Genomic DNA, 27,719 nt, shown 5'->3' with positions numbered 1-27,719 from the left:
CCTCTCATTTCAGAATCTGAAAAAAAAAAAAAGGGAAATGTTTTTCTTCACAAGGTTTATTGGACCTCAGATGGTCTAGGCATTACCCAGAACCTTGGTATGGAATGGTTTTCTGCAATTCCTTTACTCAAGTCAGTAATCTGGGTACTTTGAAAGAACCTTTCAAAGCAAGAAATCTTAGAGCTGGTGTTTGACATTCTAGGGGGCCTATAATAAGAATACAGATCAATAATCACTGATACTTACACAACTTTTAAGTCTGCATTTATAATAAAACATCCAACAATGTGATTTTTTCTCTGATGGTAAATTTATACCTGAAATTGCAGTTACTTAGTTTTATACTTTCAGCTATGAATATATTCTATTTCTATGGTAATATACTGAAGCAAACAAATTAAATAAAAAGAAAAGGAAAGGGAAAACAGTACATTGTGGAGATATTACATACCAGAAATCATTACATTTCTATCACTATGATTTGTATAGAAATATTGATATGATTCTCAAATTGGAAACTTAAAAGACATACTGGTTCTGTGCACTAAAAAGCATAGCTTTAACCACGCAATAGATGATGGTGTTCTCTGTGAGATGTACTGGGAGAAACAGAACAGTGAACATGAATAGAGATGTATTAATTGGGTGCATTTTTTGTTTGTTTGGTTTTTACAGTGAAGTGCGAAAACGAAGTGATAATCAAGATGATGTGAGGTCAATAACTAGCCTGGCTGGGACACCTGTCAAAAAATTGACACTCAGGAAAAACTGTTGCAATGTTTAAGTGACAGATACTTTTTCCTGACCTAAATAACTTGTGTATTTTAAAAAGAAAATAATGAAGGATTTCAATATTGTTTCTTTTTATGTGGATTTATACATCTCTGTATTTAGAAATTGCACATCATGTTAAAAATCCAGACTCTACTTTCTGCTCATTGATATTTGTGCACTTGCCCATAGGCTCTGATTTCACCTTTCCTAAGTAAGTGAATGAAGTGAGCTCAGAATCAATGCTATAGTAGTCACTGCATAAAATATTATGATATATTTTACTGTCTTCACCTGCTTGTTTCTTTGTTTCTTATGTATAGAACATGGTAATATCATATATCACTCATAGGAAAAGAAAAAATAGCAGCTTCAATTAATTTAATATCTCTCTGCTTCTCTAGGTTTTTTTTTTTTGAAGGCCTTAAGTTATTTGTTGATGAAACTTTTCCCAAGAAAAACTCAAACTATTAAAAGGTTGCCTAGGTCCAGGTAAACCCTAAGTTCAAGGGCATGAAGCAGAATGGTCTCTTGACAGGAGAAGACAGTGTGGCTGGTACCTGGGGTTCTGGTATAATTTTGCAGAAGTTGGTGAGTTAGAATTTATTTAATTTTGGGAATTGGGGTTTGATTCATAACTGAGAAGTAGACTTTACATCTGATCCTACTGGCTCAAAAGTGAAACGAACATGTGCACGGACCATTACTGTTCAAAATTTGAGAGAGACTGTAATACCTGTAGGATTACTGAATCTGCCCATTTGTTTAGACTAGGTTGTTATTAGTGTTACAGAGAGATATGGGTTGTAATTTTTCCCTTTTTTTCTAAATGTCTTCCATTCAGACACTAACTGAGGGGTTGTAATGGTACAGGGGAGTCTGTTTCAATGGATATTCTTTATGCATTTTTTAGGTTTTAAATCTGCAGGTGAAAGAATTGCTGCACATGCACAAGCATCTGTACAAACTGTTCATTAAAAGAAGTCCCTGAAATGAACAGCAACCACAAATAAGAATTCCTTTGCCCGATTTTAGGAAAATTCTGAGAAACGTACCAGTGAGTGGTAGCTTTAGCTGTCAGCATCTCTAAAAACTGACTCAGTATTGCTTATAATAGTTCCCAACAGTCCTACAGTGTAGTAAAAATTGCAGGTATTTCTACAGTTAACAGTTGTGATCCAATTCTCAGCTTTCCCTGATTTTGATCAGAATGGGTTAAGGGACCCTTGAATGCCAGCAAACCTTTTCAGTCTTTTCTGTGTATATTAGCAAAACATCTCCAGGCTGAAACCTAGCTTAGTAAATCAACCTCGGATAAATTTTTATGTACTGATTGGCAACCCATATGACTAGCAGCTGTTACTGCATTTTATCAGCACTGTGTTTGAACCCTATAGCCTGTGCTGTGTTATCAGTATAAAGTGTGGAGTTCTCAGAAACAGGATGGTTCGTCATTTAAAAAAAACGTACAGTTTTAAAGTAGGAAGAGCAGTGTTTTTAGGCACCATTTCAAACCTCTAGATCAGAGCATTTAATCCTCAGGTAACTATCTGAAAGCTTGTTCTTAACAAGATAGAGAAATCTAATGCCAGAAGGAATAAGACATTTTATTTCACTGTATTGTACTTCAGTTCTAGAAGAGAAAACACATTTCGTGTCCTTTTTCAAGTACTAAGGGAATCTTCACACTCTATTCCATGCAGGATACTTTAGGGCTGTAGCATCTTCCCACCCAACAATACAAAATGCCTCACTGTAGTCCTGAGAATTAGCTGGAGCAGGTGGCAGAGAATGAAGGAGATGTAGGCGTATCAGGAATATGCCAGGTTACATATGTATTGTTTACTATTAACCCTGTATTTAAACAAGAAAATTACAGCTGTGATTAGCTTCTCTGAGGAGAAAACTGTGCTTAACTGAGTGCATTGATGAGGGCTGCTTCTGTGTCCTTTAGGTGTAAAAAGCTTCTCTCTCTCCAAAAGAGTGAAATGGAAGTAGAGATAACGTGGGTTGTACTTGAAGGTAGTTCTTCCTGCAGCAGTAGGGAGGAGAGGAGGAGATGATCCAGTGCTTGGTTTCTGAAGAGTAAGTTTACAACATGTAGGCATTTGCGTTTTCTCAGGATGAGAAGGTCATGGTTATAAGCTTTTCCTTACATTCCAAAATATTGCTCTTTCAGTGTTATTAACTTCTGTTAAATTGTAGGGCTTAGACTGAGGCTCAGTGTTCAATGTGTGTCTTCTGAACCACAAGTGTTTTACCAGCTCTGTGGTCTTGGCCTGCAGTAAATGAGGTGAAATATGTTTGCCTAAACCTTGTTGATACACCTGCATGAGGAAAACATTTTTGTCATATACAGAGAATCACAAAGTTGTTTGCAAGAAGGATTTCTGGAAGTGGTTTTGTCACACCTCCCAAACACCCAAGCAGAGATGGACTTTTTTCAGCCCTAGATCAGATTGGCTGTGGGTTTGGCTAGCCAGGCTGTGGAACTCCTCAAAGACAGAGATATGACCACCGTTCTAGGCAACTTGTTCTCATGCTTGCACTCCCCTTCTGGATAAAAATTTCTCTCAGTGTCCAACCTCAGTTTCCCAAATGACTACAAATTTGTAAGTGTTTCCCCTCATTATATCATCTCCTGATACCAAGAAGAGTTTGGCTGCTGTATTCGTAACTCCCCTTTCAGCATCTGTAGGCCAAGATTCCCCGTGGCTTGGTCTTCACTGGTATAATGACATTGTGAGATAAGACATGCAAATGTGGGTTCCACATCCCAGAGTTAGCAGTGTGTGTGCATGTGCAGTAATTACTTTCATAGATAAGATTATTAGCATACAGAGAGTGTCATGTGAATGTACATGCCTCTAAAGAGCTTGGTTGAAGGATGTGAGTTCAGGGACCTGCCTTTACACCTATTTTTCTCTGTCTTCAGGATTGGTGATTTATGCTTTGGGTGCTTTTTTTCATTTACTTAAATGACCAAAATCTCTCTTGATTTATTTGGCCCAATTATATAAACTGAATCCCTTTTTTTAAGCTCTGTAATTTTTGTGTCATGTAAGGCAACTTTAAATTGAAACAGTGTTGTTTTTTAAAAAAGTTTCAGGGTTGAAAACAATTATCAAAGTTTTACCTTGGACTAGTGTTATGGTCAATGTCTAAATGACTAAAAAAAGCACTACCAAATGGGGATGTAGCTATAGCTCAGTTGGAGCTAGTTTTAGAAATCCTGTGATGATCAGCTCCATCAAGTCTGAATATTCACATGATACCATGCAGAATTCATGTTAAAACAATAGAACTTTGAAAAAAAAAATTAAATTCAGGAATTAAAGCATGTATTTGTAAATGGAAATAATTAATATAGTGAAGTTTTCTGTTGTTTTGCTTTGAAAAGTTACCTTGCCTTCTACCTAAAATGTTAAACGGCAAACATCAGCTTTATGCTCTGACATAGTTGCACTATTTTACTTTGAATGTTTTTATGGTTTTGTTTAGTACATAAGAACTATTCATTTAATTGCACAGTTTTTTTTTTTTAGTTAGTGGATGTGTTCCCTTAATACATGTATTTATTTTAAAAGAAAAGGCCTTTTGTGTTTTTCCTCATGATCTGCAAATAAATTATTTTTATTCATTGACATGGAAATATTATTTAATACTGTATTTGTTTTTATCCTTTTTAAATTGTGGCATAGTACATGTTTCTGAGGCAATAAATTCTGTGAGACACTCTGAAAATGTTTTGATCACATAAGTTCTTGTAACCACTTTGTGCCTGTTTAGCATACATTAGTAGCTTCATAAGACAAGCTGCAGTACAGTTAGAAGTACTGTTATGGCCTAACATAGCTGAAGTATTTTTCTGCGTAATTATTTTTGTATTAACTACAAAATCCTCTATTATTTTAGGAAAAATAAATTACAGTTTTAAATGCTATAGCCTGTTAAAATATATTCCAAGGAAAATATCTAAGGGCCACTCCTGCAAGGAGCATCATGTAGATGTGCACCCATGCAAATCCCCAATTAAGCTAATAGGTTCTGTGCTAGTGCAGGCAATCGGCTCATATACGGATCCTCCTAAAGAGGTTTTCTTTTTTCCCCAATCCACTGCTGTACAACAGTGCTAGGTAACTTTTTAGGCAAAAAAGATTTCAGTGAAAGATCACTAATTCATAAACCAAAGAGATATCAATTCATATAGTCAAGGCACTTTCTTGTATTACAAAGAAACCTATTTCCAAGATGTTTCTGACTGTATTAGGCAATTAAAGAAATAGACCAATATCTCACGTGCAGTTCAAATGCCCTTTACCACTACCCCTGCTAGATTTGATATAGCATGTAATGCTATCACTCTGACCCTGTCCAGGCTACTTACGGATTGGGGAAGGTTTTTACAGCACCAGTTATTTTAGTATTTCTCTCCTGCTGTATTACTATCAGACATAATCCTTTCTTACTGGTATCTTTAGGACTGGTAACATCAATATTCATCGTAATGCATTTTTTTTTCACCTATCTTGTTTTGTGAGAAAATTTTTCTTACGGTAAAAAAAAATTGACTCAGATATGTGGAATGTAGATTCAAATGTATTACACAGTTTGTAAAAGAGTTCCTTTTTCTACCATCTCTGGTATTTGAGTTATGGCTATAGATACAGTTTCTAGGATATTAGTCATTAGGTGGGTGAGTAACAAATAAACCCAAGCTGTGAAGATTTCCCACTGAATATAAAGTGAAGTATTTGAAACAGAAGTGTATTTTCTTACTAGTATGAGGAAGAAATTCAGTGCCAATTGCATATGCCAGCTTTTATTAAAAGTCTGTATATTATATAAATAAGGCTTTAAATTGTGAAAACTTTTGAAACTTTAATTTATACTGTTTACAACTAAAACTGTGGTTTTCATGAAGCTTGTTCTTCCTCAAAACTACAGATCACAGCATTCGCTGTAATTTTGTACATATGTTTAAGAGGGACTGCGTTTTCTGTATTACACATTGCTGTGTAATAAAATATGCTTCAATAGCCATTTTTCTTCAGTGTATTTTCTTTTTGTCAGAGCTTATGAGCAGTAGTCCAGCATAGCATCTGTAAGCTTGAGGTAACCTGTCAGTTTACTGCTTTTAGGGCTCACCAGTTTCTGTGGCCAACAGCATACAGGAGTGAAGCAACCACTGTATCTCTGTCTGCCTTCAACTTCTTAGCCTCAAGGAACAGTTATCAACTATCTGAGCTGAGAGATGTGCCTCACTGTGTCCCAAATAAGTCTTAAAATTATGCTGCTGTATCTGTTTACAGAGATACTTTAACCACTCTGTCTCTCACCACTAATATGTGGTATTGGTAGGGTTAGAAAGAAAAGAAAAAAGCAGCCAAAGCTAATAAGCCTATTGCAAATATGCCCTGTGTAGCACTCTAGACCTCAAACAGAAAATACCTAGGGATACATATGTCAAAGAAAACACTGCCCCAAAACTCAGATTAAAAGCTGCTTCAGATAAAATTGTCAACCTGAGGTTGCCATAGAATCACAGAATGATTTAATTTTAAAAAGACACTTAAGATTATTGAGTCTAACCATTACTCTAACACTGCCAAGCCCACCACTAAACCATGTCCCTAAGCACTGCATCTACATGTCTTGTAAATACCTCCAGGAATGGTGACTCAACCACTTCCCTGGGCAGCCTGTTCCAATGCTTCACCACACTTTCTGTGAAGAAATTTTTCCTAATATCCAATCTAAACCTCCTCTGATGCAACTTGAGGCCATCTTGTAACTGTTACTTGGCAAAAGAGACCAATCCTCAGAGCAACCTCATTTCAGATAGTTGTAGAGACCAGTAAGGTCCTCCTGAGCTTCCATTTCTCCAGACTAAACAACCTCACTTCCCTCAGCTGCTCCCCATCAGACTTGTGCTCCAGACCCTGCACCAGCCTCGCTGCCCGCTCTGGCCACGCTGCAGCACCTCAGCGTCCCTCTTGCAGCGAGGGGCCCAAACCTGAACACAGCGTTCGAGTTTGGCACTCGAACCTCACCAGTGCCCAGGACATCGCTGCCCTGGTCCTGCTGGCCACACTGTGTCTGGTACCAGCCAGGGTGCTGCTGGCTGCCTTGGCCACCTGGGCACACTGCTGGCTCACGCTCAGCCGGCTGTGGACCAGCACCCCCAGGCCCTTTCCCACCAGGCCCTTTCCAGCCACTCTGCCCCAGCCTGTAGCGCCGTGTGGGGCTGCTGTGACCCAAGGGCAGGACCCGGCACTGAGCCGTGTTGAGCCTCATAGAAATGGCCTTGGGCCATTAATTCCTGCCCTCAAGCAGATCAACACTTCCCCCACCTTGGTGCCATCTGCAAACTTACTGAGGGTGCACTCGATCCCCTTATCCAGATAATTGATAAAGATATTAAACAGAACTGCCCCACCCCCCACCCCCCCCCCACCTCCAGTACTGAACCCTGGGCAGCACTGCTTGTCGCTGGCCTCCAACTGCATTTATCTCCATTCAGAACACCTCGTTGGGTCTGGCCATCCATATTGATCCAATAGGAACTTTCAAGCACTTTGTTGCCTGGCGTCTTCTCAGAGATACATTCTTAATAAGTACAATACTCAAAATACCAAGTGTACTCCATTTTAGTGAAAAGTATGGTAGCTGAGAACAACCTAAAAGAGACTTCATGGATCTTTAAGTTAGTCCTTAGATTTACTGTGAGAACTGCTATGATGTATGTTCCTAGGCTTCTGAACACTGCTGCTTTCCTGAGTACTGCTGACATCTGTCCTTGAAAAGTTTTGACACCTTGAGCTCCTTGATGAGATGGGTTTAGAGTAACGCTGGCTATCAGTACACTGTGTATCTCTTTTTGTTTCTAGGCTTGGAGCAAAACTTTGACCTCTCCTTGGCAGTTCCCAAGGAATCTTAGATTTGCTTGAGTTGTATTATGTAGCTACTCTGAAGCTCGCAAAGATGTTATGTTCTCATGTATATCAACCTCCGATTTAATTGGAGTTAGAGCAACAGAAAAAGAGTGCCTTGGGACAGCAGGCATAGTGTGACAGCAAGTCCTTCCTATTCTTCTTACACATGGCTTCACTAGTGATTGGGTCTGGAGCTACATTTGGCATGAACGTGTACTGCTTTCTGCCACAGAGTAGTAAGCCCTGGAAGGGTTGGGTGGGGTGTGTCTCTTCAAAGCCTGAATTCCCTTCTTTTAGAACAAAAAGCTAGTAAAAAAGATATAAAAATTAATTTTCATATTAATTTTTCTCTTTAGATAGTTTCCTCCCTTATTTCTATAACCTATTTTTCCTGTGGCCTTAAAAGTAGTATGAATTAAAATGTAGTTTTGCCTTCTTTATAATTTGTACAAATTAAAAATTATTATTGAAACTGAAATGTTTAGCCATATTTAATACCTGATTCTATCAGCATATAATCAGAAACAATTTATAGTCCTACGTTAAGGGCCTATATCTTCTTACTGACATTTTGGTCAGCTGGGAATTCTAGTTCATAAACTAGTGTTGTAATCCAAGGAAAGTGAGATATGCAGCAATGAAAGTTGATCTTCTCATGGCAACTAAAAAAAAAATACCTTATAGTTTTCTCTTTACACTTTTCTGTTACTTTTTGGAAATAATCGGTAACTTTGCTAAGAACTTGCTATTGGTTTCCTTTTGCTAAAGGTCTTTTTTTGAACTTATTTAAAAATTTAAAAAAAAAATTAAAAAATTTTAAAAAATAAACAATAAAAATAAAAATCAAAGGCAGAATCAAGCATAGAATCCTTGAAAGAATGGAGAAAATCCTCCATATGAATTTCTTATTTTTTATGCTCCCCAGCTCCAACTGTGAATTTCCATGTGCAGAAGTGTTATTGTTTGCACCAGAATAAAAGAGCAATGGGAACATTTAAGGTACAGGAAAACAGAAAAAAGGCCGAAGCTACTATATTTAGAACAGAGTACTTACTGCCTCATGGCTTTTTTTTTTTTCCCCCCTGAAAGTAGCTTTCTGCTTTAGTGTGTATCCATTCCTGTAGACTGTTTCCTTTTGTAGTTCTTGGGGAATTGTTCTCTTCATGTCACAGACATATCTTTACAGAGGTAACTGTTTATTGCAGTTGTCAGAGAAGATCTTCAGGCATTTTACAGTACATTTATGAGAAAAGTTCCCTTTATCAACTGAATTAAGTCAAAGTGCCTGAGATTTGGATTGATTCCACTAAACAAACTCATGTAACCTCTATATACCAAAGATGCACATTCTAAGATAAAACAGTGGAGGAAATTAACTGTGTGAAAGATGTCAAACTGAAAACCAGGCCTGTGAGAGCAGACAGTGCTGTATTTAAATTAGATATATAAAGTGATGCAAATAAAAATAGAAGTACCAATTCAGTGAAATGTTTTAGCTAAATCTAATCTAAACTCCAAACTGTGAATTACAGTAACATAGTATAGTAATTGGTATTTTCTAATATATTTCTGCTAGTCTTTATTTTACTCAAAACTATAGACATTGTTCTGGTACTATCAGAGCTGTAACATTAAACTTACGTGTAACCAGAGCTGTGGACCACAAGCATCCTAAATGAACCCTTGCCAACTCTGTAACTATTCCCGTTCTTAACCATTGTCCTTGGTCAAACTGGTCGGAATCTGAAAAAAGCTATATAGATGACACAAATTCTACTCTGAGAGATTTCAGCAAATACACAAAAGTATACTTTTTCCCACATTTATTTGATGAAGTCAGATGAAGTGACCAAACACAAGTGATAGTGTAAGGCTGAGCCATGACTAGTAACCCCTTTTTGCACAGCAACATTCTGATTCTGGAAAATCAGCTTGGGGGGGGGTGTATATACATATATATGACTATTTATACATACACATTAGAGTATATATACTCATTTTTCTTTTATATACACACATGCATGTGTATATATATGTATTATATGTGCATATATACATGTGAAACAGTGACTACTCTCATTCCCTTAAAAAATTAAAGGGATTTTTCACATAGTGGTTTTCATAGAAGGTAACAGTGACGTCAGTGTTCTTGTCATCTTTTCCTCAGTGTAAGTCTGCTCTGAATCCAAGGCTGTATCTTGCTAAGCACATACTGGGAACTACTTTTGCTTTTGAAACCCATAGGGTATTTTTAGTGTTTTATTGCAAAGTGCTTTCAACTACCTTGTACATAGAATGATAGAATCATCTAGGTTGGAAAAGACTCTTAAGATCATGGAGTCCAACTGTAAACCTAACAATGCCATGTCCACCACTAAACCATGTTCCTAAGTGCCATGTCTTTTAAATTCCTCCAGGAATGGTAACTCAACCGCTTCCCTGGGCAAAGGTACTGTAATATTTTTTGCATTCTATTCTGTAGTTACTTGGAAAGGTGCATCAACATTTGAGCATAGAAGGGCCTCAGAATGATCCTCTTTCAAGATCTGCATGAGTGATTTAGGTTTCAAGGTGGTCCCAATGAATAAGTAGTGTCTTTCCTAAAGACTTCATGGACCATTTGAGCACTACAGTTCTTACAGAATAGCTGTGCTTTCTGAAGAGGAATGTGAGTAATTGGAGCAGTGAAGTGCTGCAATGGGCATAAAATCTGTCCGTCTTAAATGGGCAACGTACATGGATCATTTTGTGTGTGTAACAGGGAGACAGTTTTTCTTCTGCCTGCTAAAGAAAGACTTGTCTTTTTTTAAAGTGTATTTACAAGTAATGAAGTACTGGGGAGGATAGGAGTCATGCAGCCTGTGTGTAGTGGTTTTCCCAGAAAGCGTGATTACAAATCAAGCTATTAAGTGAGTTCAAAATAGAATATGACACTTTCAGTGAATGGAACAAATAGGTGATGTGGAGTGTGAAATATCTTTGGTGATTAGCTACTGATAGGATTTTGTGGAATAAAAGTGGTAAAATTATACTTCCAAAGAATACATTTGGAGCTAGATGGGGAGCTTTAAAACCCAACCAGTGAAGCACGTAAATACCTATGTAACTTTGAATGAAAGGTATAAGCAGATTTAACCTTGGTCTTTTTATTTAAAGACAAGTTCTGTAAACATTTTGTTAAGTCATAATATTTTATTATATCACATATTTTTCTTACCTGTATCTTAAATTTGAGATTTAAGATTTAGGCAACTGGGTACTTTATATATCAAGACATCTAAAATATTTTCTTCTTCAAAGAAAGTCATACATCCAAAAAATGTAATCAAATATCTGAAGGCCAAAAGTTGACCTGCACAGCGTACCCTGAAAAGCTTACTGTTCTGCTCCCAAGTCCTGGAGTCTTCTGGTTCTTATTTCAGTCTTTTTATATTTAACTTTGTTCTGTGTCTCTACTTGTCTATCCATCCCATACTATCACTATTCTCCCTCCATGCTTTCCCATGCCCCTGTCATTCACCTACTGCCAATTATTTGTGTCTTTTCTATTATTGTTTCAGGCATAGCTGTTCCTTTGCAAACTTCCATGCCTTCTGCTTCACTTCGATGTCAGTGCAAGGACTCCTGGGCCTGTCTCTGCTCTGCCTCAGGGAAAACGTTCTCAGATGATCACGTGGGAGTTTCCTTGTCAGCTTAAGGAGCCCAGGTGGTAGACACTTTCTCTGAGAGTGGTTGACATTGGTCTGATTTCAGATAGGAAAATGCAGGTTCTTATCACTGATTCTTGTCATGTAAGAATTTATGGGTGGAGTAGAAAAGTGCAGCACAGGAATCTAAAAAGAGTGCACATTTGTGTCCCAGGGGTTGATAATTAGATAGCTGTTTAATATTTAGTGACTTCTGTTCTGTCAGGTTAATTACAGAGATAAAAGGTTGCTAATTACAGAAGAAATATTTTTGCTGCATTCATCTGGAACATTGTAGTCTTGGGTTAAGTAAAAACTGGAATATGTTCTGCTAGTAAGAGCACAAGTGTGTGAGAAACCAAAAAACATTGGCACACTGAATGAACAAGTTGGGCTCTTTTTCCCCCAGTGTTAAGCTGATTCAGAAGATATTTTTACTGAAGCTAGCTGCAGAAGACAGGTTTGTACTATCAAAAAAACCATTATGGACTCAGGACTGACTTTGATCTGTTAGGCCTGGATACATGCTCCAGTCACGTTCCCCATTCACAACGTTTGTTTCCTTTCCTCCTCACTTTGCACATTCATCGTGATTTTTAGCAGGAAGGAAATGGGAGTGAGGTCCAGAAGAAGCTGGAGCATACAAGGAGCATCTGTGGTGCATGCTTTTTAGAAATAGCCTAAGAACTTGGAAAAGGAAATAGTCTGGCTTACATAAATGCATCATCTACTTAGTGTATAATCTCATTTGATCAGAAACTGAATTTTAATGTCCTGATAGTGCCAAGTATAGGCCTAGGTAATGCCTTAATACAGACAATGACACTGTAAATATTAGTAGTTGAACAAATTATTATTTGTCCTAATTTGTAACTGTACTTGAGTGGCAACAGCTTGCTTTATTGAGAGGAAATGCCAGTCTAAGGAAGTTAAATTTGAGAAATCAGCAGTGATTTCATAAAGCAACCATCTCATACTCCACAACTTACTTTTGAAAAACAATGAAGTTTCTTAGGAATGGATACACCAGGAAACATTAAGGATGCATTAACCCTTTACAAACCCCTTTCCCACCAACAAACCTACACTGGTTATATGATTATGTTGCTAACTGTGGTAATTTGCTTTGTTAGAAATGACTGTGGACTGCAACTGGAGGTTTACATCTGTAGGATTCAGGCGTTCTCCACCTGCTGGCTGCATATAAAGATGAAAACCAGGGTTCTCACTGAAGTGATTTACTATGACAATTAATTCTGTTGTAATTTAGGCAAGGTAACTGGTATTTATGCTGGTGAAATAAACAGATTTAAGATTTTGCATCAGGAAACTGTATCAAAGGCTATGACTTTCAGAATTGTTTGTAATAAAGGCAAGGTCCCATTAGAGTTAACATCTATAAGGTAAACAAAAAACCACAGACACAAAGTATTGGCAATTTGGATCTTCACTATTACAGACTATCAAACAACTTATCTACTATAAAATACAGATTTTGTAAAAAAATAACTTTGAATTTTTAACAAGCCTTATAGTACTCATTTACTCCTGCTGAAATGACAGACAATTCTACACATGAACAATTTATGCAGTGAAGGCAATGATTCACATTTATGATTTATGCTGGGTTATGTTGAAATGTTTGACGCTGTTTATTGTGAAAATCACCAGTAGTGTAAAAACTGTACATACATAAAATGTTTCCTAGGAAAATTAGACCAATTTGTTCATTGAACTAGTTGCCATGTAATATAGATTTCTTGTTTGCAGCTGTAACTTTTATGAATTACTTGCCATGCAGTATTTTAATGCAACACAAAAATATCGCTGTTTGTGGTCAGTGATCATTTATTGCACTACGTATTGCCTTTGCAGAAATGTTTATTTATTTATTTATTTACATTAAAGTGATTTGTTTATTCAAGTGATATTTTAAGGCTAAGATTAACTAAGATTTAACTCTCATAAAATTCTATCACTTTTCAATGATACCCAACTGATCACTTACATCTCGAGAGCAAAGAAACCTTTTGCAGCAAATTCGCTCTTCCAAGTTCTTGTTCTGTGTAGTCAGTAGAGGGCAGCAATGTCTAATACAACACTTCAAATATTCGTCTCTCAGGTTAGGCTCCTGTTGCAAAAGCAAACACAAATCCCCTCCATTAGTCAAAAAGTAGGTTAGTATAGCAGAACATATGCACTATGTTAGTTAAATTCAGTGCTATTTTCTGTAAAAAAACCTTTCTGAGAGGTTTATTACGTGCCTGTGAAAATTACCCCAAGGCTAAACTTCACATTCAAAAATGTTACCTCCCACCCTCCTATTTGCACATTTGTTTTGCTGTACCTTGGTTTGGCTGTTCTCGTGCTGCAGTTAGCAATGCAGCAGATATGTCTGTGGCTATAGGTGCCAGCTGCTGTCTTGCAAAAATGCTTGGACTTGTTTCATTCTTTGATTGCTTTCATTTGTCTTTTAAGTTATTATTATGAAAACAAATTGCTTATGGTAGTTTTCTGTAATAAAAAGCCTTTCATTATGGCCTTTGAATGGAGGAAAACGACCCATTCTAGCTCCTTTGACTGACAACATGGCACAGAATGAGGAATGTGTGCAATGTTTTGTGTCCTGGAGTATCTCCTGGGCTGAAGAGATTACTTCTTTTACAAGTCCTTTACACATGCATCTTGGCTGTCTAAATTTGTTAATTTTCAGTAAGTAAATAATTAAAATATAAAAAATAGAAGGCCTTCGCTTTGGGGTTATTCTGATTAGAATTTTTGGTTGTGTAGTGGCAAGCATTAATTGGCCATTAACTCAAGTTATCTAAAACAACTGTAAATGTTAAGACTGGCTAGTCCCAAGGTATTTATTCATTGCCCCATTACATCAATAACACAAATGTTTTTTCTTTACCCTGCTGATCAGCCTAGGGTAACGAACAAATGTTTGCAGTTGGAAACAAATGAGCTCCATGCTAGCCTTACTGTGTGCCAAGGAAAACACTTGCAAACGTGGAAAAAAACTACTCATTAAGTGGTGAGCCTTTGACCCTGGATCAAAGACATTAGTGTGGTGCTGCAGTAGCCTTTGCCTTCACTGTGGAGGCTGTGGGCTGAGGTGAGAGCTGGTCTGCCATTGCCCTCACAGCCCAGTGCCCCTGTCGCTGAAGCCTGGGCTAGCTGCCTGGCAGCTGTGGAGAGTTTGCTGCTCCCTGGCATCAATGGGGAGCTTGAATTAAAAAGTTCCAGGTGCCACACAAACACAAGAGAAAAGAGATCTGCCCCAACCAGCTGCTGCCAGCCTCCTGTGAGGTGGCAACCCCGCAAGGTGCCGGTTGGTGCTGGTGGAGAGTGACGAAGGAGGTTGGAGTGTCCCAGGAGCTGCTGAGTGAGGGTGAAGTGAGACCCTGGCCTCGGGGTTGACCCGAAGGTTTCTCATCACAGCAGTGGGGCTGCTGAGCGAGGTGGGAGGGTGGGAGCGTTGAGCTGCAGGGCCATCCCCTCCAGCAGAAGTCATGGTGTGAAATGGCGTCCCCTGGGGTGAGTGGTGTGATGAAGTTGTGCATGCTGATGTCTACTGGTGAGGATGTGCCCCAGGGTGGATTTTTTGAGCCGAACCCCTCCCGTATTGTTCGTGGAGGCCCTGTGCAAACACGGGAGGAGAGAGAGGGAGGAGAGAGAGCAAACATTGCCCTGTTGCAGGCTGGTAAAGCTGTGGTGGGCATGGTTAGGCAACTCACGTTTATGAAGGTGAATAGGCTCAGTGGGGTGGGGAGAGATGGGGACAGAGAGCATGAAGTTGTTAAACAGAGGCCTTGAGAAGGTGCCTTTTACATGGGTAGCCTCTAACAGCACCTATTTTTGAGAAGGTGTCAAGGCTGCAGGATGCTAAGCATGTTCTTCTGCATCACCAGGTGAACTGCATAAAGAAGAGTAAAATTTTGTTCTCAGGCACCCTCTCCATAGCATCTGACCTTGCCCCGCTCTGGGTGTTGGTGCTGCCTCGCGGTCCCACACACTATGCAAAGAGCAGTGCACAGACCTCCATGGGACTCAGCTGTACTGCTTTATATAAACTAACATTGTTTTACATAAGCTTTTCTTCTTCCTTTTTTTTTTTTTTTTTTTTTTTTTTTTTTTTAACAGAGGATTTCAGGATCAGTTGGTCACATCCACTCTCTGGAAGAGCCCCAGTCCTGGCATCACCCACCTCCCCAATGGACTTAATGGTGGCTGCAGGTGCCAACGGGTTGGGAACCAGTGCATCCAGGCCTAAGAACCCCGTAGCCTTGTCCAGTCACTCTGGGGAGCAAATGCCCCAATGCCCTACATACAACACAGGCATAAGTTTGTCTGCCTAAAAGGTAGGCCAGCAGCTAGGGTCTAATCCCAGATGGTAACTGAGTATGAGTTACGTTAAAGCCTGAGCAGAGCCACTTCGGAGCCCCAGAGGAGTTCGTAAGATGGTGGGTGCTGAAGCTACTGTGAGGTGATGGTGTTTCCAAAGACAAAACAGGTTGGGAACTGTTTTTTCTCCTTTGTCTGAACATATGAAAAAGACAGTAAACCATAAGGAAATAAGGATTTTTAAAAATATTTTAATCTCTCATAGATAGCTAGTTTTGATTTCTGGCTTTTTTTCTGTTATTTTTGGGAGGAGGTGAATGGTAAATTAATGGCTTTTTTTAATCTGTTCTGGAGTTTTGCTGTCAATTGGTTTATATTTGTGTGTGTGTTCATATATATAATATATATATATACACGCGCACAAATTTTTTCCCAAAATGAGTTGCTTATGAGGTTTCAAAAGACATGTTTCTGTGATTGTTTTTGTGTTGCTTCAATAACTCTGGAGCATTTATCCATGTAATAGCATGGTCTTCTGCTTCACTAGTTATATAGACCTCATGCTTCAATAACTTTGTTTGATAGGATTCAGATGAAATGCTGCTTAGTATATTTTGTGTTTAAAAGCTTACTTCTGGCAAATAAGAAAAGCAGACATTTAAAAAGACATAATCAGGTTGACTTAAGAAGCTAATTAGGTTTCAACATATATGACTGAACAACTTGTTTATAATTGATGTACATGTTGCTGTGTATTGTGGTAGAAATGTGCATTATTGGCAAATACAGTTTTTTGTAAATGAGAAGAACTTAATTCCTTGCGTAACTAAAAAAATCCTAATTTGCAATGTATTTTAAGGATTGATTATGAAAGCTGTTTCAGGTAGGCAGATACCTATGTGACCTTAACAGAATCTTCACAACACTATAGTGGAACAATCGTTACAGGGTACACATGATGCTGATCTAGATTAGCCTGCAAGAGCAGGCTTAATTGCTATATTACCCGTACTCCAAAATAATTACTCTCACTGAGTTGAATCGGCTGTCCTATCAGATGAGTTAAATTTGAGCAGTGTCCTGATTTTGGCCGAAATAGAGTTAATTTTCTTCTTGGTGGCTAGTGCAGTGCTGTGTTTTGGATTTGGTGGGAGAACAGTGTAGTCACAGACCTTTCAGTTTCTTAGGCCTTGCCAGCCAGAGGGCTGGAGGGGCCCCGGAAATTGTGAGTGGACACAGCCAGGACAGCTGACCTGAACCAGCCAAAGAGGTATTCCATACCATGGGGCGGCATGCTGGGTGTACAGGGGGTGGTTGGTCGGGGCTGCTGGTCATTGCTCAGGGACTGGCTGGGCATCAGTCAGCAGGTGGTGAGCAGTTGTACTGTGCATCACTAGTTTTCTATTCTCCCTTCCCTTTGGATTTCATTCCTCTCCTCCTCTCCCTCCTTTTCATTATTACTGTTATTGTTATTATTTTTATTGTTATTTTGTTTTTATTTTATCTCAATTGTTAAACTGTTCTTATCTCAATCCTTGAGTTTTACATTCCAATTCTCCTCCCGATAACCCTGGGTGAGGGGGCAGTGAGCCAACAGCTGTGTGGCACTCAACTGTCGACTGGGGTTAAACCATGAAAATGAGACAAAAGATAATCCAGGAGTGTAGATATAGAAAGTTAGTCCCCTTCTCAACTAACTCAGTAGTCAGGTGCATCTGCAGCCACTTTCTTGCAGCTCCAGTTCAGCGGTTACTTTCAAGGTGCCCCAGAGACAGATAAAAGTTGTTCTGGAACAAATATGAAAATCAGTTTTTGAAACTGAACATCTTACCAGCTGTGCCTTCTCATAGGCCACTGAAGTTCCAGCTCAGACTCTAGTATCAATACGTCTAAAAGTGTGGCAAAGAAGGTTGCCTTTCAAATGAGTTCCATACATATGAAGCCTAATAGCTTAAACCCCAAGCCTGGAATTCAATCCCAACTTGAAAACAACTGATTGCACCTAGGGAAGGAGGGACGTGACAGGTATTTGGACAACTGATTTCTCATGGATCTATTAGAGGAGGCTTGTTATATTCGTTCAGTTACCCCCTCACAATTTAATAAATAAGAGACTCGTAGTGTCTAGGAGGGTTTTTCCCTAGCAAGAAAATGACTATCAGTTAGAGAGTCTATCAGGAGAAACATGACAAATAGATGTTATTATACTGTCTCCAGAATATTTCTCCAGAGTCCAGCACGTAAGATGTATCTCTCTGTGAAAAAATGGCTGGAAAATAAGACTGAAGATTTTCTTTGTCCTTCTTTAAGTAGCTGGAAATGTTGAAATCAGATGGTTGCTATTCCTTTTTTAGTGGTTACCTTGGGACCACAGTTTCAAGGACTCTTCTGTTCATGATTCAGGAACTTCACAAGAAGTGCATGCAGGATCTACCTGAACTAATGGATAGGAATCTGTTGCCTGTTTACATGAGAAGATAAATGACCTTTGACCTCTGAGCAAGAACCTTCTTGTTCTGTCACCCAGCTCTGGAGACAAATGATTTTTCCTCATGCAGTCTTGCGGATTTTTTTTCTAAGTGTATGCAACCAAGTAAAGCTATTCTAGCCCTTCAAAAGTTGCCACAAGACAGCTTTAACTGGAATGTTGAAAGTCTAAATTCCATTATTTTCATATGATTATTTTTTTCCGTTTTTCCTTACCTTCCTTTACAGATTCATTATAAAACTACACTGTTGAGTGCAGGACAGAACATGATCACTGTCTGTATTGGAAAACCCATGTTTATTTTGAGAAAACCCTAGGCTGTGCACTTGAGATAATCTTTGTCCAAGCTGTTTTTCCTGCTGTATGAGTAAGTCAGGTGCTGGTAAGTCCACAGCAACCAAGGTCATTAAACAGCTTCTTAAGCTGAGGGTTTCCTAATTACAGCATGATTACCTTCAGTGACAGACAGCTGAATCCCTAGCCTTGAGGAGGAAGAAGCATGTGTGTTGTAGAGCTGGTATCTACTCTGTACCAGAAATATGTAAAACGGACAAGCATGACATCTTAAATAAATTGCCTAAAATAAAATATTCAGAATAGTAACTCTTCCTCAATAGTGAGCACCATCTCTCTGGAAGAAAGTAATTGGTTAAATCTTGTCAGAGTGCGAGTGTATGTTGTGAGCCATTTAGACTAGTAGAGCAGTGGCTTGGGTTTTCTAGTTTGAATGATTTGGGTAATCATTCCTCTTCCCTTCTTTCAGCGGATCAAGGGAACCCAAAAGGGACAAAGCCCATGTAATACTCATTGTTCATAATTCAGTCTTGGATTTGTTTTACACAAGAAGATATTCTTACATTTTATTGCTTATGTTCTTAACTAGAGATGCAGTGTTACTTGAATCACTAGTGTGTGTAAGCTGCACACCAGGGACATGCTGATACCTGAAGTTCCTGTGACTGACCCTTGACTTTGACATAAGAGTAGAATATTTTTGGGAAAAATCTCATAGAGTATAAAAGTCAAGCATAACTTTGTCTGCTCTTCCTAGATGGTATAGCTCTGTGCGGTAGAAGACTTAGTTCTGTTTTGATTATAATAGGAGATATTGAAAAATGGATAGTACTATCCCTGGTAAATAAAAGTATGTTTTTCATAAGACTCTATGCCAGTAAGTAACAGACCGCCAAGGTGCCAGATTGAGGTGTTTTGGGAATGTCAAGGAAAGATAGACCTTTCAAAGAATTTAAATAAAAATCTCACTTGAAACTTGGACAAAAGAATATTTCTCTGTTTTCCAACTGCTTTTTCAAATCTGTTTATGTTTATCAAGATAGCAAATGTAACTTTTTGATTATTTGCACATACTCAGCAGAAATCACATCGTGAAGTGGCTAGTAGTGTTAAAAAAACCATCTGACTTAAATAGGTAGTTCCACCAATTTTCCTTTTTTCCACTGACCTCTTTCTGGGAAATGGTTGAGCTGTTTCTGCTGATACATTTAAATAAATTTAATATAGCCTTAAGCAGAGAAAAGCATGAAAATTTCACTTTTAACTAGCAAAATTTGCTGAAGTTATAAGCAAAGGATAGAATTACAACAAACGTAATGCAACCTTCATTTTTCTTGTAACAGAAATGAAAGTAAATGTCAGTAGAACTAAAGTGCAAGTTGTTGAGGGAAAGAAGAATATCTATCAAAATAATTGTTTCTATAAATGGTGAAAAATATGTAAAATCATAGTTCTGTGTGATCTGTTACCGCATCAATATCCAACGTGTAATACAGAAAATGGCTTTTATAGAACTATTTAATAGTTTCCTGTAACTTTTCCATTCAGATTGCTGTAGACACAGATCTTACAATGTGATGGGGGGGGGATTGATCTGTGTATTGATTTTTTGATGGGTACCTAAAGTCATGTAGGCACTGATGATATAAGTGTGTGCTTTCATGCTGAGTATGCAAGAGGCAGAGTACACAGGATTTGCTAAACTGGTAGGATATGTGAGGACAGATAAAACAGTGAGAAATATAGTAGAACAAATCAACACAGGAAAGATGAGCTTCCCAGAATATGATAAGAGATCAAGGGGAAAGAAATAACTAGTTATGTGAGTATTTAGTGGGGAGATGCAAGCATGTGGCCAGAAAAGACCTAAGAGCTATGGTTCTGATTGCTGGGTACTTGGGGAAATCTGGATGCTTGGCCAGTTGTGTGGGGTTTATTTATTTATTTATTTGGTCCTCCTTGAACTCTTTTGTGCAGAGTATGAGGATTCCAACCACTCCTCCAAGATTTCCAAAGGTCTGATGAGGTCTGATAACCTGGGGTGTGATGACCTGCTTTGATGACCTGACCTAGTAGCATGCACGCAAACAGCCTGTGCAGTGCAAATAAATTGATTTTTTTTTTCCTGGCCGTGCATTATGTGGGCAGAACCATTCCAGTAGAGATGAAACATGTTTTTCACTTGTCAACTGAAGCTACAGTAACACTGTCATACGGAATGCCAGTACTCTACATATATTCAAAAGAGATTAGTAGGTTTTTATTTGGTGATTTTTCTCTATTTTAGGTTAAAAAAATAGTAACAGTGCTTAATTCCACTACCTCGGGAAGTCCCTAAGCTGCAGACTACTGAAAGTTAAGAAAGTTCACCAGAAAAGTATTACTATCCTTAATTTATCAGTCTTTTCTTCCCTACTATACTCTGTCTGCTTAAGATTGAGTTATTTTTCTTAATAGCAGGCTGTATGGTGTTGTGTTTGGAATTTGTAGCTGAAACAGTGTTGACAACACACCAGTGTTTTGGCTAATGCTGAGTAGTGCTTGCCCAGCATAAAGGCTTTCTCTTTTTCTCACTCTCCTGCCCCCCCCCCTTTCCCCCCTCAGTGACTAGGCTGGAGATGGGCAAGAAGCTGAGGGGGAGACAGCCAGGAGAGCTGACACAGATTGACCAAAGGGATATTATATGCCATATAACGTCATGGTCAGCAATAATAGCTGAAGGAAAGGAGAAGGGGGTAGGGACATTTGTGGTTATGGTTTATGCCTTCTCAAGTAACCATTATGCATGCTAAAGCCCTGCCTTCCTGGAATTGGCTAGACATCTGCTGGCCCACGGAAAATAATGAACACGTTCCTCCTTTGTTTTGCTTGCACATGAAGCTTTTGCTTCACCTGTTAGAGTGTCTTCACCCACAAGATGCTTCTTTCCTCCCTTCTGTTTTCTCCGTGTCCCAAGGGATAGGGGACCTTGTGTCTATGTAGATATTTGACTATTGGCCTGGGTCAACATACCACAGGCTTCTTTGTTGCACACAGGTGCACTTAAGGTGTGTGACATAATGTCAGATTTGATTGTAATGCGCTAAACTGAATTTGTAGCTGTTGTAACTGCTTAGCTGTTAATTGGCAGGCTCCTGTGCTTGGCATGGGGCTCATTTGTTGTATATTAGAACCTATGGCTTGTTGGTAGCTGTAGTGTTTGATGTACTGCTTATCATCTTACTTTGCTGTGCCTGTTAACATTTTGATAACGGTATGTGCCCATATGCCTGGGATGGCATATGACCTTGGCATTGCTGCCATTCCTGTACTGCCATACCAGACATGTGAAGTCAAATATGAACTGGATCAGGAACACCCTTGAAGGGACTGTGGCCTGTGAATAAGCCCATACTGGAGCAGGTACCTCATCAGAGGAACTGAAGCCCATGGAGGAGCCGAACTTGTACGTACAGGTGATGCGTTGATGTTGTTGCAGTAGTAACTCTATAGCCTGGTCCAAAGGGGCAAGGGGGGGAGATTGTAATGGGTATATGTCTAACCTGTTGTAACCCATAGTTTAAGCTGTATGTTATAGGAAATGCTATAACTGTATCAGTATGCACTGTAACAGCTGTACTAAACAAACTCAATAAACTTTTATGGTCTTCTCACCTTTCTGCTATTTTCTCCCCATCCTGTGGCAGAGGTGAGTGAGTGAGCAACTTTCAGGTGTTTGGCTGTTTGCTGGGTTCAACCACACCTACTCATCTGTTACAAGATGTTTTAAAAAAATCTTCCCCCTGGATATGGGTGTCATCTCTCCCTTTCAAAGCCTTAGAATTCTCCCTGATCAGCAGGGGCTAAAGAAAAAGAAGCTGGAAAGAAGCTGATTACTAGATGTTGTTTGATACAGGAACTTAGCCTAGAGGGACCTTTCATGTGATTTAGTAGAGTTTTTTCTGTTATTGATATTGAGATGCTCCTTCTTGGTCTCCCTTATGTTTTGATTCAGTCATGCTACTTGATTTTGTTATCTTCTTAGTAGAAAGACAAGTTGAGTTAAAACTTAAATTAACATTTGAAATTTATAGTACATAAGAAATCACTCAAACTTATAAATGGATAGTGTGTGCATATGTGAAGACTGCAGTTTTGGCTTCAGATGCATGAATTTGCTATTAATCAAAGGGTAAAAACACCATCAAAGAGAAATTGCTTATGTTTGCAAATGGGCTTTATTATGATTGTGGAATGAGAACTTGAAAATAATTGTTGAGAATACATGAGTCAGAGTTGTACCATTTTATGGAATATCTGATTAAAACTAGGCCTCGCTTTCTATCCTGTAGTTTAAAAAAGACCAAAACTAATCGAAATAACTAAGACATTTAAAATTAACCTGGATATAATACTAAGGAAGATACACGAAGGGATGAGGAGTCAATGAAAGCTGAATCACCTTACCTTTCTTTTCCACTTGTTTCAGTTCTGAGTAAATAATTCTTCAACTTACTGTACATATGGTAAGGGCCTCAGCCACCCTTGAAATATGCTTGTAACTGATACAGAATGTTGTTCAGACTGGAGAAGGATATGATGCATATAATGGCAAATATTTTTTTTCCTGGGAAGTATACAGCAATGTAATTTAATCCCAGTGTCAGATTTTACTATCATTTTATTTTTCCCCAAAAAGAGATATACAAGAGCCTAGCCAAACAGTTATATAACTGCTGACTTACCAACAGGTTGTTTGTTTTTTGTTTTTCCTTTTTTTTGCCCATTTTCATGAGAAAAAAAAGATTATCTTGTGGCATAGGTTCAAATGTGTCTGGCATTCAAGGGCTTTGAAAGATAAAGCTCTCATTGATTTGTGCAATTCTTTTCTGCTACTGTATGAAAGTTGTGGGTCTGAGTTGATTCTTTCAGCTTTTTTGGTGTTTCTTTTTGAAAAGCAGGTTGCTAACTAATAGGGTTTTTAAGTAGTTGTGTTTTACTACAGCAGCTAAAAGAATAACCTTTATGTACTTTTGCCAAGATAATCCTTCTTTGTGGCTTTTTTACTCAAATCTGTTCGTTGAAGAGAGGGGATTTAGCCTTTTGGATCAAGTGTAAGCATGTCTCTTGAGCTGGGTTTACAAATATCTGATAACTAAGGCCTAGAGTATTATACCTTAAACTTACACAAACAATGGTGTCAGTATTTAGCAGTTCAGATTTGTCTTAAAAGACAAAACCCAATAAATAAATAAATGAACAAAAGAGGAAAGGTCCTGTAATACCTGCTGGGCATGAGGTAAATCTTCTGATTCACATTTTAGCAAATAGTGCAGTGATGCTATCAGTGGCAACAGAACACACGTTGGAGCAGTCACTGAAGCAGAAATTCCATGTTGATGGATTACCTCCTGCAAATGTGAAAGAAGGAATTAAGTGGTATTTGAAAATAGTAATTTTTGCTTGTTGAAAAACTGATTGCATGTCAAAGCATTGATTTGCTTACAACTATGAACTGTATCTTTGGTGTGCTAGATAATGTTAGACTGTAGTCTCCAGTGCATAGGTGCACATTTAATTGAGACCAGCTCATTACTGCCTCTCTCATTACTGTCATTTCTCTCATTACAGAGAAGACTAATCATTCAGAGACTTTGTAACGGGGTGATAGCTGATGACAACTACAGGGAAATAACCGAATATATAAGCAGTCAGGTCTTACTAGATCAGCAAATGTTCTGTGTTCGTAGTTTGGAAAACACAGATTGTTTGCTAAACCATCTTCCTTGTCAGATTGAAAATGCACATACAAATACTTCCATGATCAAAATCTTACTGCTGCCCCTACATAGCCTCCATGTCTTTTCATATTTAACACAGCATCAGAGACCAGTAATTACCTTTCTTCTGTTTGATTCAAGACTTAGACTTGCACTGGTACAATTGGAGACTCCTTTGTATAGGGTTTTTTGTGCACGTATGCACAAGTGTGCACAAAATCTATTAATCTCTCACTAGACTGCCTTCTTTTTCACAATTGCTTTGCTGTGGCTTTCTTGTTTGCACATAAGAGCTATTACAGAGCTTATGCATTTGAACTTAATGTCCCTAATAGTCAACAAGCTGATAAGACCTTCAGCTCAAAGAAATGCTGAAGATACTATATCCTTCCACGACATGTATGGGAACCTTTCAGTATAACAGGCTGTTTGAAAAAAGAAAATAAATATAAATTGATTAATGATGATACTTAATGATTATAAAGTAGTTTTCCTCTTCAAGTTGCTTCAATCATTAATTAATTTTTCAACACCTTGCTATCCTCCCCATCTGTTCCACTGTTCACCTCTCCACCCGTTACTGTTATTTTCTACCATCCTCTGATTTTCCACTTTAAGTGATACAGCCTCACTCACTGTCTTTTTCATACTTTCATTCGGTGGTAGTCTATAAGCATCATGTGATTCTTCAGTATATACTTTAATGCACACTCATCACTGAGCGTAAACCATAAACCTATAGAACATTTAATTTACTGCATTTGACTGTGCGTCAGATTCTAGCAACTGACCATAAATTTACCTGAAACATTTTCAGTGGGTACTAGATTCAGCACTGCTGATTCATTGAGAGGCTGTCATATGTAAAAATTACTGCTAAATAAACAAATAGATGATGATAGCTTCAGCTATCATATATACTATTCAATGTATATAAATACATACAATTAATTCCCCCTTCAACTTTACAACTTCAGACTGTAGAAATATTAATAAAAGTATTATGAAGCTTACAGTTTGCATAGTAAATATTACTTTTAATTACCTAGAATATTAGACAGAAAGAAAAGTAATTTGTTTTAAAATTCAGGAAGCCATACATCTATTGCAGGCTGAAATGATGGGATGTAGGAAGATCATGTTTTCCCTTGGGATTTTGTGGGTGGCTCCAGAGAATGACATTGCTTGCAGCATCCCTCCCACAACAAGGATGGAGCTGAAATGCAGATATACATGCCCTCCATCTGGATTTCTTGGAGACCCACAAAATGCAGCAATGGGCTTTTCCCCCTTTTCTGTAGGGACTCTTTATTGTCCTTTAGGGCAAGAATTCTTTTCACATGATAGACAGCTGGTCACATCTTGTAAGCTTTTATTAGTGTTTTAAATCTTCATGAGAATCACTACTTCTGGTCAGTTACAATATTATGAATACTGTTAAAAATTAATGTTGTGGTTTAACCCCGGCTGGCAATTAAATGCCATGCAGCCACTCACTCACAGGGATGGGGAGGAAAATTGGAAATGAATGTAAGAATCAAGGCTGGAGATAAGAACAATTTAATAAGTGAAATAAAATAAAACTGAAAGAACAATAACAACAACAACAATAAAATTTGTAATGAAAAGGAGAGAGGGGAAAGAGGAATGAAATCCAAAGGGAAGGGAGGAAACACTAGTGATGCACAATAGAGTTGCTCAGCACCTGTTGACAAACGTCCAGCCAGTCCCTGAGCAATGACCAGCAGCCCCAACCAACCAACCCCTGTTTATATACCCAGCATGCCGCCCCATGGTATAGAATACCTCTTTGACTGGTTCAGGTCACCTGTCCTGGCTGCGTCCCCTCACAATGTCCCATGCTCCTCCAGCCCTCTGGCTGACAGGGCCTGAGAAACTGCAAAGTCCCTGACTTAGTATAAATATTATGCAGCAACAACTAAAAACATCAGTGTCCTATCAACATTGTTCTCACACCAAATCCAAAATGCAGCACTGCACCAGCTACTGAGAAGAAAATTAACTCCTTCCCAGCTGAACCCAGGACACTGCACAGGTGTTTTTTGTTCTCCAATGACTTCAGTTCTTACAGAAACTGTGCTATTTCCAAGACTAAAAGAAGTCTGCTTGCTGTTTGTCTTAACTCCAATTGATGCCAGAAAGATGAATCTGTGCATGGTTGGAATACTTGGTATTCTCCTGATTCCCAACATGTGCACAACTGCAGCAGTGCTGTCTAAAACAAGAGTTTGTACTTATGGGAATAGACAAGGTTTGGGTAAATGACATTTGACTAACCCATTACATTAATATAGGGAAAACTAATGGTTGTACTGGACGTTTGCATAAACATCTCTGACATTGTCTTGCAGGTGCTTTTGTTATATACTGCATGTAGAGAACTTGGTTGCTTTAAGTTTTCTGAGGCTGTTCCACATGGGTATATTGGCACTGAATTCTCAAAGGCTGTGCAAGTTGATTGCTTAACTTTGGTCTTGAGTTCAAAGAGTTTTGCAATTCCTATCTGGCTGTATTTACCTAATCTAGATTAAGTTAGATCCATTATCTTTCACCTGCTTTGCAAGGTGTTGGTCTATAAAATATTGTTTACATTGATGATGAGAAATGATAATTGACTGGTCTTTCTGTCTCTGGGGTTTTTTCTTTCTTCCTCAGCAGTGTGGGAAAAGATGATTTCTTCCTCCTGCTTTATTTTCTTTCACACGTTTCATTACTTTGTAGCTGTTAGTTTGCTTTAATGAAGCTGTAGACTTGAAGAAGATAAGGGACCAGCGCTTTTGCATTTTTTTAAAAACATAGGGACTTTTGTTTATTGGTTACATACAACTGAGAGCTTTTTAAAGTGAAAATGAGTGTTTTGTAGCTCTACCACATCATCAGAACTGAAACAGTTGTTAATCCTTATAGAGATTTCTGTAACATAAGCTTTTAATTATGCTATGAACATAATTCCTGTGAGGTGTTCCCTTAGGTTGCAATGGCAAGCTAACCCAAACCTTCTGAAGTAAAAGGTTATCTTCTGTTTCAGCTATAAGACTGGCAGTTGTTGAAGTTCTTTTACAGTATCAATAGTGATGATTCTTCTGGATGTTTTGCCTACTGAGCTGAATGCTTTCTTTTACCTGAGGCCTTTATATTAAGGACCAGTTGTTCTGTTGTTCTGGGTCACTAACTAGATGTTGTTTTAAATGCTTGATACTACCTTGTTGTGTGCTTCACATTGTCTTTTCTATGCAAATAAATATTTCTATTCCAAATTCTGGTGTTACTTATCCCCATGTTGAGCTTTATGTTAATATTAAAAACATTTAAATGTTTCTGAATTTATGTACTCAGAACCTACCAAAAAGCTTACTATAGAGGTGGCAGGCATGTTGTTGAAGAATTCTTTGCATGGTTTCAAGAGGATGATTTTTTA

At 38.4% G+C, this 27,719-nt stretch overlaps 1 protein-coding gene across 1 annotated transcript in view; it reads left to right on the top strand.

Annotated features, from left to right (window-relative positions):
* Positions 1 to 5,785, top strand: part of RASEF (RAS and EF-hand domain containing) — a 37,269-nt gene extending 31,484 nt beyond the window's left edge. Inside the window, exon 17 of the mRNA XM_055699751.1 lies at positions 676 to 5,785. Within this exon, the coding sequence (XP_055555726.1) occupies positions 676 to 784 (109 nt within the window). The 3' untranslated portion in view covers positions 785 to 5,785. The remainder of the gene's footprint in view (positions 1 to 675) is intronic.
* Positions 5,786 to 27,719: the final 21,934 nt, after the last annotated feature.

Source organism: Falco cherrug, chromosome Z, assembly GCF_023634085.1.
Source record: "Falco cherrug isolate bFalChe1 chromosome Z, bFalChe1.pri, whole genome shotgun sequence".
Taxonomy (NCBI): Eukaryota; Metazoa; Chordata; class Aves; order Falconiformes; family Falconidae; genus Falco; species Falco cherrug.
This window is presented reverse-complemented; position numbering and strand designations above follow the sequence as displayed.